The sequence below is a fragment of the Artibeus jamaicensis genome, unplaced genomic scaffold (genome assembly GCF_021234435.1).
Source record: "Artibeus jamaicensis isolate MK-2021 breed Jamaican fruit bat unplaced genomic scaffold, CSHL_Jam_final contig_471, whole genome shotgun sequence".
NCBI lineage: Eukaryota > Metazoa > Chordata > Mammalia > Chiroptera > Phyllostomidae > Artibeus > Artibeus jamaicensis.
Window position 1 is genome coordinate 3,801,984 of NW_026521850.1, and position 15,966 is coordinate 3,817,949.

Genomic DNA, 15,966 nt, shown 5'->3' on the forward strand with positions numbered 1-15,966 from the left:
AGTGTGAGCTCCCTCAGGGCGAAGCCAAGGGGGGCACCCCCTGCACAGCCGCTGGGCTGGCACCCTGGGGGCTCAGAGAGAAACAGGGGTCCTTGGGAGGGGGTCCTGGGGCAGGGGGCTTGGGTCCTGTCTGCGAGGCACCGGCCCTGGGGACACTGTGACCGGGGGTGTGTGGGGTCTCTGCAGCAGCAGGGGAAGGTGGGCAGGCCTGGGTGCCTCCCCTGACCACCCTCCGTCGTCGGCAGCCAGGCTCCGGGGACAAGTGTGTCCTGCCCGGTCCCCCCCGGGGAAGCTGTTTTCCCCTCTGAAGGATCCTGTGTGTCAAGGGTGGACACGTGTCCCCAGAAAGATGGGTTGCAGGCAGAACTCCCGACACCTGTGAGTGTGACCCTCGTTGGAAAGAGGGGCTTCCGCAGCCCCGGCTGGTGTGGCTCAGTGGATTGAGCACGGGCCTGTGAGCGAACCAAGGATCATGGTTCGATTCCCAGTCAGGGCCCAGGCCTGGGTTGCAGGCCAGTTCCCAGCGAGGGATGCATGAGAGGCAACCACACATTGATGATTCACTCCCTCTTTCCTTCCCTTCCCCTCTAAAGATAAATAAATAAAATCTTAAAAAATATATATATATACATATTTTTAAAAAGAGGGTCTTCAAGGATGTGATTCAGATGTAAGTTCCGGTGAGGGCAGCCTAGACGGGGAGGACTCTAGTCCAACATAGTCACTGTCCTCAGAAGAAGGGGAGACAGACCCAGACCTAGGAAGAAGGCCCTGTGATACCTGTGACGCAGCCACCACCAGGACACGCCCAGGGCCGTCACACGAGCAAAAGCTGGGAGAGTCAGGGAAGGACCAACCCAGGTGCCAGGCAGCAGCGCCCTGCTGACGCCTGGATTCCCGGCTGCAAACACCAGTCTGTGAGAGGAGACATTCCTGTTGCTTAAAGCCGCCGGCCGTGGTTCCTCGTTCTGGCCTCCAGGGCAACCAAGCCCTGTGTGTCAGCACCAACATGCAGCACAAATCCTCCTCCTGCCCCCCACCTCTGCAGACGACCATGCAGAGGCCTGCGAGGGAAGCTGGAGGGGGGGGGAGGGGGGGGCGCGTATATGCAGAGGCCACAGGGGCAGACTGGCCCCCATCCTGCTGTGCTGTCTCCTGCAGGGCAACCCTGGCAAGTCACCTCTTTTCTCTCGGGGTTTCAGTTTTCTCTCGGATGCTGTGGGCGCGTGGACCACTCGCTCTAAACTTGGGGTGCAGCGGCTGGGACTGTCCTGCTTATCTGCAGCAGGCCCTGCCCCCTTTGCCTCCTGGCGGCCGCCCCTGTGCCCAGAACCCTGTTCCCCTTCTTCCTGGCCCACTCCGCCAGCCTCCTGCCTCTCCCCTCCCCAGGACCCCTCTGGCCCTGGCATCCGGTCTCTGGGAAAGATCCCAGCATCTCTCTCATTGCCACCCCTACCCCACCCCGGGGCGGGGACCACCTGGGTGGGGAGCGGTGCAGAGTAGGGAGGCTGGAGTGAGAGGTCGTGGACCCCAGGGAGAAGTCCAGCAGCGTCATGGTGGGAGCTGGCCAGAGGGGCCAGAGCACCTGGGGGCGGGGGTGTCCCACACAGGGACCTCGGGGAGAAGGGACCGACCACCCTGGGGAAGCGCAGGAGCCCCTTGTCCTCTGACTACCTGGCTGACGGATACTCTCCAGCCTGGAAGCTCACATCCCGCAAAGGAAAACCACACAGGAGAAAGTCCGCTTGCATGTCATCTGTATTGTCACATGAAACGCACCTCCATAACGGCTGACTTGGAAACGACCTATTAGGTCACACGGAGTCCGGCCCCTGGGGGCCAAAGTGGCACCGACGCCCACGGGCGTGGGCTTTCTACCCGCTGTGGCCCTGCTCAGCGCTGGGAGAGGCCAGCTCACACCTCAGGCCCCTCGGCTGCTGGGCAGCATCTCCCCAGATGGGCTGGAGGCGACAGCGGCCCCTCAGGGGTTGGCAGCTGTCCCCGGAGAAAAGGGCCCCGTGGTCGATAAGCCGAGGAAACACGGGCGACAGGAGGCTGCTCTGCAGGACCTGGCAGAGCCTGCGTGACGGCAACAGCCCTCGCGCGTGGCCGACACGGGGCAGGGGGTGCGGCTGCCCCCAAATTTAGTTGACCATGAAACCCTTTTCTTCCCCAGGCCACTGTCCAGGGGGGCACCCTGTGAAAGGGCTGCCCTGAGCTATCTGTGGCCCTGTGGATGGCCAAGGACAGCTTGTTGTACTGTGGCCCGGTGAGTGCGGCCAAGAGCTCGACAGCCGCATGATGATGCAAGACCGAGACTCCGCTGGCCGGGTTCTCACCTGCTTCCTCCGGTGCAGAAGTGAAGCAGGGCAGTCCCCACGCAGGGCTCGGGCTGCCTGGGGAGCAGGGGCCCCAGTGCTACCAGACATACCACCGGTCACCAGCCGGGCCCGCCTGAGGTCGCCAGCGTCCGGCCAGGAGGGGGAAGAGGAGGCGGGGCTGCGCAGTCCGCCTGCCCATGCTGGCCTTGCCGCTTCCTGCCGGCTCTTCCTGGCCGCCACAAGCCTCGGGCACAGGCTCACCAGGCGGAGATGAGCATCTGGCAGGTGTTGGAGGACATCCAGACCAGCTCCACCAGGCGGAACTGGAGGTAGCCGATGACGAAGCCGGAGATGACGTCTGTGATGTGGTGGCGCCCGATCATCACACGTGACAGCCCCACGCAGAAGGCCCAGAGCACCAGCAGGATGCGCAGGGGCACCGCCAGCACCAGGTGGCTGAGGAAGAACTTGGACACCATGGCCGCGCGGCTGGCGTGCCCGGCAGGGAAGGCGTAGACGTCCATGGTGAGGTAGTCCAGGAGGCTGGGGCTCGTCTCGAAGGGGCCACGCCGCTTGATGAGCTTCTGCACGCCGGCCACCGTCATGATGTCCAGGAGCAGGGCTGTGGGTGGGACAGAGGGGCCCCGAGGGGCGGTCAGTGCTGCCTTCCTCCCTCTCTCCTCCTGCCCTGCCTTCTGCGCTCCTGCCTCTGGGCCTCTGCCTGTGCCGTTCCCTCCTCCCGGAACGCCCTTCCCTGGGATGGCCACACAGCGCGGGCCCTCACTTCTTCCGGCAGAGATGCCTTCCCTGACCGCCTGTTCACAAGAGGCCCACCGCCCTCTCTCCTGGTCCCTGCTTTATTGTTTGTTACCGCATTTCTCCCCGTCCGACGGAGGGGCAGGATCCATCTGCTTGTGGCTGGGAGGGGTTCAGTGAAGCAGCTGAAGGGGACAGTGAGTGACCGGGCAGCACAGCCCCCGAGGGCACCGCGGACGACCTGAGTTCTCACAAATGGGACCCTGGGCTGCGGATTTGTTTCTCAAAGGGCCTCACCGAAGCCCCCGCCAATCCTGAGAACTGCGCATTACCGTCCGCAGTTGTCTAAAACGGAGATGAAAGCCACGAAATGTACAACGAACCACTTTTAGGCGTGCGCTTCAGTGGCGTTTAGCACCTTCTCCACGGGGTGCGGCCACCACCTCCGTCTGGTTCCAAAACATTGCCGCAAAGTGAAACCCTGTACACCTTAAACAGTCTCTCCTCCCCCTCCCCCAGCCCCTGCAAACCCCGATCTGCTTTCTGTCCCCATAGCTTTGCCTGTTCTGGTCGCTTCCTATAAAGGGGCCTGGTCCCCGCACGTGCCTGGCACCCAGGGGTGGCCGAGAAGGGTGGGCACCAGATGACTGCGCTGTGGCTTGGGCTGGGCCGTTCCTGGAACCTGTGTGGTGGGCACCAGCACAGCTGGCCCGTGGCCACTCCTGCTCAACTGCTGAAAATAATGACCCAGTAGATGTGCACGGCAGAAAATTCACAAAAGGTTTGCCGTCACCTGGAACCCAGCCACCCAGAGGCGGCCCTGCCCCAGACCCTTCTGGCCCCCTGCAAAGTGTAGGGTCAGTAAAAGCTGTGACTCGCTCTTCATACACACCCTGTGGTGACCTGCATTTAAAAGTTGCCATGTCACACGCCACCGAAACCCCACAGCGGTCATGTCGGAGGCACCGTGACTCATTTCTACAGCGGCCACAGCGCCGAATGGCCAGACCACCCAGAGGAAGACAGCGCTGCCTGGTCAGCACAGGGCTGGTCAGCCTTCCTTGTTCCTGCCTGCTGCGGGGCTCTTGTTTGGGATTCGAACCCCTGCTCTTCCCCGGGCTGGCCCTTCTCAGGGCAAGGAGAGGCTGCCGGCCCAGAGAGGAGAAGTCTAAGGAAGGGTGGGAACCTGTTCTATACATGCCTGCCACCAGTTTCCATGGCAACTTGCTCCCAGGAGCCCAGGCCTCTGGGGAGGTGGGAGCCTGGGCAGTGTGTGGCCGGTGGCCAGCCAGCCTGCATGCCACTGACCCAGGGGAGCCCCATGAGCCTGCGGGAGGTCACGTTCCAGCAAGAGAGAGCGACCAGCAGGGCAGCTGGGAGCTGGACGGAGGCGGCTGCCTCTGACCCCTGGGACTCTGGGCCTAAGGGAGTAGCCGGAGCAGCCGAGGTGGGAGGCCAGGCCGAGAGGAGCCTGCCAGCGCTCGCCAGCCCAGGGAGGCCGTTCCCTCCCTGAGTGGCAGGCTCTCTCCACCCAGGTCTCTGCCCCTCTGTCCCATGCCCCTGGGGGAACCGAGGGGCCAGCCTGGCTGTGAAGCTGGCCCAGCCCATCCTGTGCTGGTTCAGTCATCCACCTGACCCCCGGTTTTGGGGTATCCCCAGTTCTTGGGTATGTCAGGGGTGGGCCAGGCCTGAGGCTGGTGACCCATGGCAGGGTGTCACATAGCCGAGGAAGAGATGGGAAGGAAGTAAAAACAGTTACATGGAGCCCCTTTCCAGATGGGGAGCACCCACAGGGCCGCCCCCTCACCACTCGGCAGCCATGGGTATGGAGGTTTGGAAAGAGAAGCAGGGGTGACTCGCCCAGACCATAGGCTGGGTCTCCAGCAGAGCCAATGGCCCGCCCGGCCTCCCCGCACCCTGCAGGGCCACCCCCCCCCTCCCCCAAGGCAGCCAGCCCTCGGTGTGCTGTGATTCTGACCTGTCAGCAAATAATCTGGGGCCTAGAAATAGAAGCCCACGGCGCCACCACTCAGGACTCCATGAGTCCCGCTCACAGTGCCAGTCGAGCTCCGACTGCCCTCCCTCATGGGCTGGGAGGGAGGCCAGGGGCCCCCAACGGAAATGTCCGCTTGCGGGGAGGCTGGAGACCCAAGGTCGGTAGAGTGGCTAGCACCCACTGCCTGCGACCTGCTGGGTGACCACGCCAGGCACTTAACCTTCCTGGGCCTCGGCTCACTGCAGCTGGGCTCCAGAATCAGAGCTGGCTCCAAGGTCGCCTGCTCGCACATGGCCTGACCTTGGCACGTCCCTCTCCCGGAGCCTCCCTCCCCTCACTGATAAAACACGAGCATCCCAGAGGCTACTCTGAGGCCCCGTGGGGCAGGCCTCCCTCCCCCTCCATCACTGGCGCCTGGGAAGCAGGGCCCTTCCTCCCCCTCTCAGGGCCTCAACTCACAGTGCCCACCCTCTGCTCCTCTCACTAAACTGGGGTCTGAGATGCCTGAACCCCCCATGCAGGAAGTTTGACTCTTCCCCAGGCTCTGAAGTCCAGTCCCCTGACCCCTGTCCCAGGAGAGGGAGCAAAGGTGGGGCTCCTTGCTGGCTGGGGAGGGGGCAGGTTTGTGAGCTGTGTCTCTTGCTGGCTGGGGCTGGGAGAAGGGGTCTTGGCCCTTCTCTCCTGGGGGTGGCCCTGCCTCTAGCCCCCCACTGACTTCTCGGGGAGATGGGGACCAGGTGGCAGTGCTCACACCTTCGCTAGGAAGGTTGAATGCGTCAACCTTCTGCAGGGCATCTGGCCTCAGACTCGGGAGGCTGTCCCTTCCATTGGCAGGTTCGCTCTGGGAAACAGTTAAGGCTGCGCACCAGGCCTCACGGTCAAGGATGCCGCTGCAGCAATCCCTGTCACACGGAGGGAGGGACGGGCGCCAGCACAGTGCCCTTGAGTGGCAGAGGACGGGACAAACTGTGGCCCAGTCCAGATAATGGAGCACTCTGGGCCGCCGTGAAGGGTGAAGCGGGTATTTATAGCCACTGAAGCAGAGCTGGGGGTGGTCAGGTGGAAAAAGCCAATGACCAAGCAGGACTTACAGTAGGGCGCCATTTTTGTAAAATGAACCAGAGAAAACCCTCGGGTGGGTGCCACGGGAACTGCCACTGTGCTGCTCGCCGGGGGGGCCGGGGGTGGGGGGGTGGAGGCTGGGGGTGACTTTTTCTGTCTTTCCCCCAATCTGCACTTAAATGGCTTTCTTTCCACACATACACAACGCTTGTACCCCTTTTAAAAAGTTATTTTTACAAATGACAGGTATTGCACAACTCCACTTACAAGAGGCACCTAGGACACGGGAATTCATAGAGGTGGGAAGTAGATTAGCGGCTCCTGGGGGCGGGGGCGGGGGCGGGGGCTGGGGACTGAGTGTTGAGTGGGGACAGAGTTTCAGCTGGGGAAGACGAGAGGGTTCAGGAGATGATGGAGGCGCTGGTCACGCAACAGAGGGAATGTCCCTGACGCCGCCGATCCACACACTGTAGAACGGTGAGGACGGCCAGTCGGACGTGATGTGCGTTTTAGCACACGTGCAGGGTTATTTTGGAAACCCGAGCGCCAGGTCCAGAAGGACGGCCCCAGGGGAGCACGCAGGGAGCAGGCAGGCTGGCTGGGGGCGTGGGGAGGTGTCAGGGTCTGTCTTGATGTCCCCTGGCCTGAGTGACTCTCAGCAGAGTTCACGCCTTTGCAGGTCTCCATTTTCTCACCTGAGGAACCCAAACACTGAAGCTGGCCCTGGCTCCAAAGACTGTGGGGCACAAGGGTGTCCAAATCATGGGCACAGAAGGCCCACGGCACCATTTGTTCTCTTGGCCGAGTGCCAGACTGCTGGGGGCGTCTTGGGAGCAGGAGCACTGGTGACCAGGGACCAGCCGGTGGCTCTCCTCCCTCCCACATTTCTGTTTGAGCCACAAGGGCAGCTGGTTGCAGGGTCGGGCATGAGGGCCCCCGTGGGGACACGGACCGGTTTGCTGGCTGAGCCCCACTGAGATGATGACGAGCGAGGCTGGGGAAGGGCAGGACCACCGTGCCGCCTCTACAGAGTGGCAGTGTCATCTTCCACACAAGTGTTCCTGACGGCAGAGGTCGGAGCCAGCAGTCGGGGACAGTGTATAGAAGCCTTGCGAAGGGCTTGTCACCTAAGAGCTGTGCTGGGGAGCAGGGGCTGGTGGGCGGGGCTGGGAACGCTCACAGGACAGATTGTGGGGAGTCAGCTGGTGGAAAGGGGGGCCGGGGCGAGGGGATGCTGAGAGACAGCTGCGGCAGGGTGTGGGCATTGCTGCAGGGTTGAGGAAGCCAGTTCTGGGTCCTGAACCCCTCGAGCAGGAAGGGATGGGGGGGGGCCGAGACCTTGATTCCAAGTGGAAGAAGGTACAGGGCCCAGCAGGTCCATCACGAGCCATGGGAACGAGGCCAAGCTGGGCCAGACAGCACAGGGGGTCATTCGAGAGACGTATGTGTGAGTATTTGCCCAGAGGAAAATCCAGAGGCCCATGACCCGGACTGCGGTGGAGGTCACTCCTGGGCTCGCTCTTCCCGCCATCTGTCCAGGTGAGGTCTGCATTCTCCTGACCTCAGGATGCTGAATGAAAAGGCGTGCTATGCTGTGCCTCGCTGAGGAAGTGCACGTGGAAACCATGGTCCAAGGGCACACGAATCGGGGGGGGGCTGGCATCCAAACCGCGGAAAAGAGCAGGAGTGGGCGAGCATGTGCGGGGCCGGTGGGGATGTGGAACGGTGCAGCCGCTGTGGGAAACAGGCCGGGTTTCCCTACAAGCCACACGTGGAGCTGACCGGGCACGTCCGCCCCGGGTCTGCGCCCACGGGAAGCGAAAGCGGGCACTCAGCAGGACACGGTCACACCCACGCTCCCAGCAGCGGTGCGCGCCACCAAACCGCAGAAGCAGCCCAAGCACCCACTGACAGGTGGTGGATAAAGAAAATGTGGTCCAGCCACAGGATGGAATATTATTCAGCCACAAAAGGAAGGAAATACTGACACGTAAGAAGTACGAACCTGGAGGGCAGTAAGCTCAGGGAAAGCAGCTGGTCGCAAAAGGGCAGACACAGTGTGATTCCGAGGGTCCACGGCCCCTAGAGCGGCCATGTTCCTGGAGACGGACAGTGGGTGTGGGCCAGGGCCTGGGGCAGGGGCATCGGTGTTTCACAGGGACAGAGGTTCAGTCTGGGAGCTGAGAAAGTTCTGGAGCTGGACGGGGGTGGGGGTGGCACACGAATGAGGACGTAATTAACACTGCCGACCTGCACGCTTACGAATGGTTAATGCGGCGAATTGCATGTGATATACACTTCACCACAACAGAGCAATGAATGACATGGGAAGAGTGTATGGTCTTCCTAATCGGGAAGGTCTCAGTAAAGATACCTCTGGAGACCATGACAACCTGACGCAGAGGCCACTGTCCCCCAAGGACAGGCCCGTGAGCAAACCAGGATGGGCTTGGCAAACTGGGACAGGCCTGGGTCACCTGTCCCCTGGCTCCCTGTGGGATTGTCAAGCCAGGTGCTGCAGGGGAGGGACAAAGGAGGGATGGGGTCACCTCACAGGCCCAGATCAACTGCTAGACGGGCGTTAGCTGGCGTTCGTAGGCGCTGGCACTCCGTGTTGTAATTCTTCAGGCCGGTGCCCCAGCAACCCACTTAACAGAGCAGGAAAACGAGGCTCAGAGAGCAAAAGTCACCTGCCGAAGTTCCCACAGCAGGGTGGGGACTGGCGCCCTGGTCCGCTGACCCTGGAGCCCCAGCTTTTGCCAACTGCTTTTTCTGGCTTTGAGGTTTCCGGTGTGGGCGGTGCCCTGGGGGAGGCAGCACAGGGGGAAGGGCAGAGAACCTCCTGCGGGTCCAGCTGGGACCCTTTCCAGGCCCCGTGGCTGAAGCCCAAATCTCCCAAGGCTCCTGAGTTTCGCCCGGGCCCGAGGAGAGCCCAGGCCCCAGCTGTACAGGTAGGGGCCTCCGCTGCAGCCCAGAGACTGCCCCTCTGAATCCATGGGGTGCCCTGGTGTGAGAGTGGGTGAGCAGGCCCGGCAGGGCTCCCTCACCCCTCGGGGTCTGTGGTCTGCAGAAAGCTGGCATCAGCCATCCACTGGGCACAGCCATTGCCACCTTGTGCCCGGTGCTTTGCCCCCTGAGTCCCCACCGCAGCCTGCAGCCCATGTACCAATCAGGACGCTGAGGCCCAGAGACAGGGACTGACGTGACCAGGGTCACAGAGCAAGTAAGGTTCAGGCTGGGGCCTGAATAAAGCCCAGTCCAACCTTGGAGCCTGTGCTCCAGAGTTGTAAGACCCCAAAGGCCCTCCCCACAGACTAGAGGACCACAGGACCCTGCAGGGCAACGGTGAGGGGGACAGTACGGGGTCTGCAGTCTGGAGGACTTGGGCTTGGGTCCCCAACCTGCCAGCTACCGCTGGGTGGAGTACGCAAGTCCCTTCACTGCTCAGAGCCTCATTTAACTGGTCTGTAAAGTGGGTGTATTTACATTTAACTTACAAGGTCATTAAAAAGATTTTAAATTGTGAAATATGGGACATTCGTGGCACAGTATTTGGTACATAATGAAGTGCAATAAATGAAGTTTTAGAAAACCCAAAACGTCCTGGCTGGTGTGGCTCAGAGGACTGAGTGCCAGCCTGTGAACCGAAAGGTCACTGGTTCGGTTCCCAGTCAGGGCACATGCCTGGGCTGCGGGCCAGGTCCCCAGTAGGGGGTGTGCAAGAGGCAACCACACATGGATGCTTCTCTCCTTCTTTCTTCCTTCCTTCCCCTCTTTCTAAAAATAAGAATAAACAACGTCTTAAAAAAACAGAGACACCTGGAGCCTTGCTCCTCGAGCAAACACCTTTGCACCACAGCAGCTGGTGGCTGGAACGAGCCAGAAACCCTCTCTAACAAGTGACAGCCACTCCCAGCTCTCATCCCAGCCTTTCCCCGACCAGCCACCCCTCCCTGTGCCTCTGTTTGCTCCTCCTTAAGTGGCGAAGAATAATGGCTTCTCCCCCATGGCATGCGGTGAGGGTCAGGAGTGGTGGTGTGGTTTATGGGGACGTGGGCCCACAGCGGCGACACTGCGCACATCCTGGATCTTTCTCGGCCACCATCATCCAGGGTGCGGCCATGCAGACGTGTCCAGGGGGCAGACTCAAGCGTGTTCTCTACTCCTGTCCCCTGATGCCAGGCCACCTAATGCCCAACCCTGCTCCGTGTGAGGCTGCCTTGGGCCCTGGGGAGGCCGAGGATGATGAGAGCAGGGTTCTGCCCCCCAGAAGCTCCCAGGGCGGTGCCTTGGCCACCTGGCTCTGTCTCTCCCCTCCAGGCGCATGCTCACAGACCTAGACGTCAGGAGGACCTGTTGGAAATCTCCAGCTCTGAGGCCTTGGCCAGGCTGCTTGATTTATAGGAGCCTCAGTTTTCCTAATCTGTGAAGTGGGAATGAAGATAGCGCCAGTCACGTGGGACTGCTTCTTTGGGATTAGTAACAAGCAATGCAAATAATCTAGTCACAAGAGCAAGAAAATGTGGACGGTGCCAGACCCAACCACCTCTTGCACGAAGCTCCCTGAGTCCCGCTCACAATGCATCCACCTCGACTCTCTGAAACCCAAGCAGGGAGGCACCCATCTGTGTCGGGACTTCCTCTGGGACCAGGGTTCTCAGTGGTCCACCCTCACCCCCTGGGGGCCTGGGACCCCTCATCAGTGTTTGCCAACCCTGGGACCCCGCCCACCTGTGCTCCAAATGGTGGCCACGCTGGAAAGGGCGAGGCATGGACATGGGCCCAGCACAGAGCACGTTGGGGACCTGGGGGTGCCTGAGGGGTGACAGCTGGAGGAGGGGGCCTGCCTTCCACACAGCCCCACGTGGCACCTGGCACAGAGCAAGGCTGAACGGAAAGGCTCGGTGGCAAAGACTTCATCAGAACAAACCAAACACCAGCTCTCCTCCAGCGACGCGCGCAGGTAAGGATTTCAGGAGGCTGCGAGTGTGCGGGAGCCCAGGCTGAGCCCCTGCACCCCTTGGCCCTGTGGCAGCATCCTAGGCAGCTTGAGGGTCCCTGAGCCAGGCAGGGACCAGGGGGCCACTCACAAGTGCTACCTATGAACAGTCCAGAAACCCAAGGACCCCAACTTGTGAATGGGAGTTCCACAATGAGACAACCCACTCCAGGACCTCCCCAGGACCCTGCCAGATCCCAACCAACAGCCTTGAGGCTACAGCCTCCAGCCCCCACCCCTCAAGCTGCCTCTGGGGCAGTGGAGCACTAGTCAAGAGCAGGGCCCTCCCTTCGGGGTTCTCCCTGGGGCACCTCGTTCTCCAGGCCCCACTCTGCAGGGGCCTCATCTGTGCATCCTTGGCTCTCTCCTCCCCAGGCCGGAAGCTCGGCCGTTTCTGGGGCGCCCTCCCTGCCTAACCTCATTAGACTGTTCCAGTCTGTTTCCCAGGGCCCTGCTGGTCCTGGCAGGGTGGGTAGCAACAGTGCGCACACTCACCCAGAAGCAGGTTCATGAGCACCTCCTGGCCAGCCAGTGTGCTGCTCTTCACCAGGCAGAGGATGGTACCCCCGATCCAGGGGATGCCGTGGCCCGTGATGCCAATGAGCTTGACCATGGAGCGGGCACCAGCCCAGGACGCGGCCCGGCCGGCACATACCCCCAGCCTCTTGGACATGCAGATGTCGATGGCCAGCAAGGAGTTGAAGGCAATGCCCTTGAAAGAGGGGTTCAGCTGCATGCAGTCCTCCTCGGGCAGCTGCTGGGACTGGCGCCGCTCCCGGGCCCCGTCGCAAGGGGGTGGGGGCTGTGCTGAGGGGCCGGATGCCTTCCTACCCGAGCTTCGGGGCTCTGTGACCCCCTTGGGGGGCTGGTTCAGGGACAGGAACTCGGCCCGGTTGAGGACGTTGCTGCGGTCCCGGGCACGGGCCCGGCTCTGCGAGGCTGGCATGGTGACGGTGACACCGTGAGGGCCGGTGCCAGCGGCCCTGTGAGGGCCTTCTCCCGGAGGCAAGCGCTGCCCCCAGAGCCGCCACCTCTCCAGGCCTTGCTGCCTTCTCTGTGGCAGCTGTTAAATATAGAGTGCAGGACCGCACATGGCTGTTTACCTCCAGCCGCTGCTGGGCTCCGAGGGATGTCAGTGCCAGCTGGGCAGCCAATCGAGCCCACCGATGCTGGCCTGCGCCAATGGGGCCACTGGGGAGGCGGAGGAGGCCACAGCTGCTGCCGTTGCCTCAGGCCTGGGCTATTTAAATCTTCCAATGGCTCACTCCCAGGCTTTGGGGAACTCTGGGAAGTGTAGTCCTCAGCCATGCTCCGAGCTAGAGGCCCAAAGAGTGGGCTCCACACTAAGCCCTGCATTTACCAGCTTCCCTCTGAGCAGACTAGGCCCCTGCAAGCCAGGCCTGCCTGTGCCACGGGCCCTGGGCGGCTTGGACACGGTCCCACAAACTGGGCCAAGGAGCCCAGGCTGAAGGCCTCTCTGGGCACCAGATGGAGTGAATGATGTCGCTAAAAGCATCCTTTTGGGTCTGCTGGGACCAGGCCCAGCCCCTCCCCTCTGGGGCAGCATTTCATTAAGCTGGCAGGCTGGCCTTTTAAGAAAAAATCAGTGTTGAATTGGGCTCCAGCGCATCACAGTTCAATGAAATGGCAATCAGTAAGATTGCTTTCCATTAGGGGACGTTCACATCCATGGGTTGGCAGTGGCTCTGCCCCTTGGAGGTAGCCTCTGTTTCGTGAGGATGGGGCACTGGAGCAGTGCCAGGCAGCCAGGAAGTAGTTACCAGGCCCCTGGCACATGGCAGCAAAGGAAAGACCCCATCCCCGTCCCGGGGAGCTCACAGCTTGGACGCGATTGCAAGTGTGCACAGGTGGGGCAGTAGAGGAACCAGCTCCAGGGCTGGCCTGGCTCCATGGAGGGCCAGCGGGGGGAAGGCAGGTGGAGGCCCCGGGCGAGAAAGAGCCTGTTCCAGGCCAGGCTTCTGGGGCCCACGGAGCTGGTGCACGGGAGCGAAGGGGGCAAGAGGGGCTGTGAACCCAGAGAGGGCAGGCCCAGTGGCCTGGTGGAGGAGGAGTCAGGCCTCCCCGCACCCCCCGCCCCGGGGCGACTGTGGGGACCCACAGTCTCTGCAGCCCTTCTAGCACTGACTAGACCTGGGCTGAGGGGAAGCCACTGTCTGAGGATGACCAGAAGGGTCAGGAGCGGATGCTGCGGTCTCACCGTTCAGGGCAGCTCAGCCGGGATGGAGGCAGGGACGGGTGACTTCCCCTCCTGCCATGGAGGCTGCTTGTGAAGCCCACCTGCCCCGCAGCCTCCCAGGGACCAGGTGCAGAGCACCCCAAGGCCAGGAGGCTGCCTTGTGGGGGGGGGCGCTCCGTGGCCACAGGGAACCAGCCCAGGAGCTCCAGAGCCATACAGATGAGGGGTGACCTGCGGCTCTGGCTGCCAGCGAGCTTCGAGGCTGTGAACAAGTCACTGGGCCCCTCTGAGCCTCAGTCGCCCCACCTGGAACGTGGGAGAGACAGCATGCACTTGCCAAGGCCTGTGGTGGGGTCAGCGAGCTGGTATTCCTGAACTGCTGAGCAGAGTCCCTGCTGTGTCACCAGCCTGCTGCACTGTGGGTTGGGAACTGACCATGTTTAACCAACGAGCCGCAGCTTCTGTCCCCTCTGACTGCCCCCTTTGGAAGGGCCCAGCCCCAAGGTGCCGCTCCCACCCCGAGGACAAAGCCAGCCTCTAGGGACCTGCAGTCTGGAGTTCCTTACAGACTCCTCGGTATTCCTTTTCCGGAGCGTTCCGTTGAGACGTGGCCACAGAGGAGGGTGCCCCGACTGTGCCACAGCCCACCCTCCTGAGTGCAGCAGGACGACGCGTGCTGCCTCATGAATGCGTGCTCAGGGTACGTGGGTTGGGAGCAGTGTCTGAGCTCGCCACGTGCCTTAGCTCCTGGACCGTACAACCAGCCTTCCTATGAAGTTGTAATATCGGCCCCATTGCACAGATGAGGATGCTGAGGCTGAAAGGCTGGAAAGCCCATCTAGAAAGCCCAGGAGAGGGGAGGTCCAACTTCCAAGAGGCCCCTGGGGTGGGACACGAGGCCTCAGACCACAGGAGCCTGGATGTGCTTGCTCCGCTCCCCACCAGGCACTCACCCCTGCTCCCCCCGGGTGGCGCCTGTGGCCTGGGCTGACCTCAAGGCAGGCAGAGGAGCCGGGCCCCAGGGGAGGCTATTAATACCCCGAGGCTTGTGTCAGCATCTTGACTGAGCCAGAGCTGCCCGCGGGCTCCTCCGGCTCTGAGGGCTCTGGAGTGGGGGGCGGCCCGGGTTCAACGCCTGGCTCGGCCACCTCTGGCTCAGTGACGGCAGGCAAGTCCTCCTAATCCTCCTGGCCCCTGTTGTCCCCTGGGGGCAGGTGACAGGGTGGCTTGCTTACACTGAGACCCGCCTCTCCCTCTGTAAGGCGGGGTGACCCTGTTCCCATTCTCAGGCAGCTGAGAAGCAGGTGCCACCCCCGTGCGAACACCTGCAACAAGCCGCACGGCCCCACTTCTCGAGGGGCCTGGGGCTCGTTCATCCATTGGATTGATACTTTCATTGAGCTCTTCCTGCCGTCCAGCGGGGGAGACAGGCTGCATGCCCCTGGAATAACCAGCCAGAGTAGAAAACTGTAATTTTACCTACTGCCTTGTGGTTTCTTGTGATCCAAATGTCACAGGCTTGCTGTGATAAATTCAGTAGATACAGATAATACAAGTGTAAGCCTACTGCCTGGAGACTATCCGTGAGCACGAGGGGGTCAGGCGACAAAGGCTTCTCACGCGTCTGATTTCCCCTTGCTGAACCATTTCACAACCACCAAGGATTATTTTAATAACCAGAAACGATACATTAAAAAGCTGTATCTAGCCCTGACTGGTGTGGCTCAGTGGGTTGGGCGTCATCCCGCAACCCGAAAGGTCACCTGTTCAATTCCTGGTCAGGGCACACACCTGGGTTGTAGGCCAGGTCCCCGGTGGGGGGGGTGTGAGACGGGCAACCCATCAAATGTTTCTGTCCCTCTCTCTCTTCCTCACTTCCCCTCTTTCTAAAAGTAGATAAATAAAATCTTTTTTAAAAACTGTGTCTATCGATATCTATATCATATACGCAAATGTGCATTTAAAAATATGACTGTATTGCATGCCCTTTAAAAAATAACCTACCATTTTCACTTAACAAATATAAACCCGGCCACGTTTCCGTGACGACCTGCCATTTTTCAGTGTCCCGTGGACGGACCGCAGTGTCTCTGAGTAGCCTTCCACTGTGGGACATGCAGACCATTTGCGCTCTGTGACCCTCAACGGTCCTGGCCCGCTGCCCTCGTTCGCACACGTCCCTGCCCACAGAGGCACGTCTGCATACGTGGCCACGTGGCCAGTGCCCGATAAGGCTGCGTGCTCAGGCCGGTCCCCCTGGGATCCAGGGGGCAGCCTGCACCTCCTGCTTCAGTGCCCAGACCTGGGAGGACACGGCAGGACGGCAGGCGCTTCCGGATGACAGGGCAAGTGCAGCCCCCCTTTTCCACGCTAGAGATGACAGGGAGCAGCGGCCACCCAGCTGGTGGATGAGGACTGGAGCTGGGACGTGGGCTGGCCGGCCCCAGAGCTCTGAGCCTGCGGGCTGTCTTCCCAGCCACATGTCCCATACTTTCTCCATGCCCTGCCTGCTGGTCACTTGTCACTCACTCTTGGAATATCTTTGAGGCTCGGTGCGCGCCAAGCCCCACTCAAGGACCAGTGACAAGTGCAAAGATGACTGAGGTGGCGCTGTGCCTGCAGACCGCCCCCCCCC

The 15,966-nt window shown here is 61.4% G+C and overlaps 1 protein-coding gene across 1 annotated transcript; it reads right to left on the minus strand.

The window, feature by feature from the left end:
- Positions 1–1,740: 1,740 nt before the first annotated feature.
- Positions 1,741–12,258, minus strand: PLPP7 (phospholipid phosphatase 7 (inactive)). Its single transcript, XM_037158593.2, has 2 exons — positions 11,630–12,258; positions 1,741–2,943 (listed from the first exon to the last, which is right to left on the minus strand). Exons 1-2 carry the CDS (start codon positions 12,078–12,080, stop codon positions 2,579–2,581), a joined length of 816 nt encoding a protein of 271 aa, XP_037014488.1. The 5' UTR covers positions 12,081–12,258; the 3' UTR covers positions 1,741–2,578.
- Between the last annotated feature and the right edge of the window lie 3,708 nt (positions 12,259–15,966).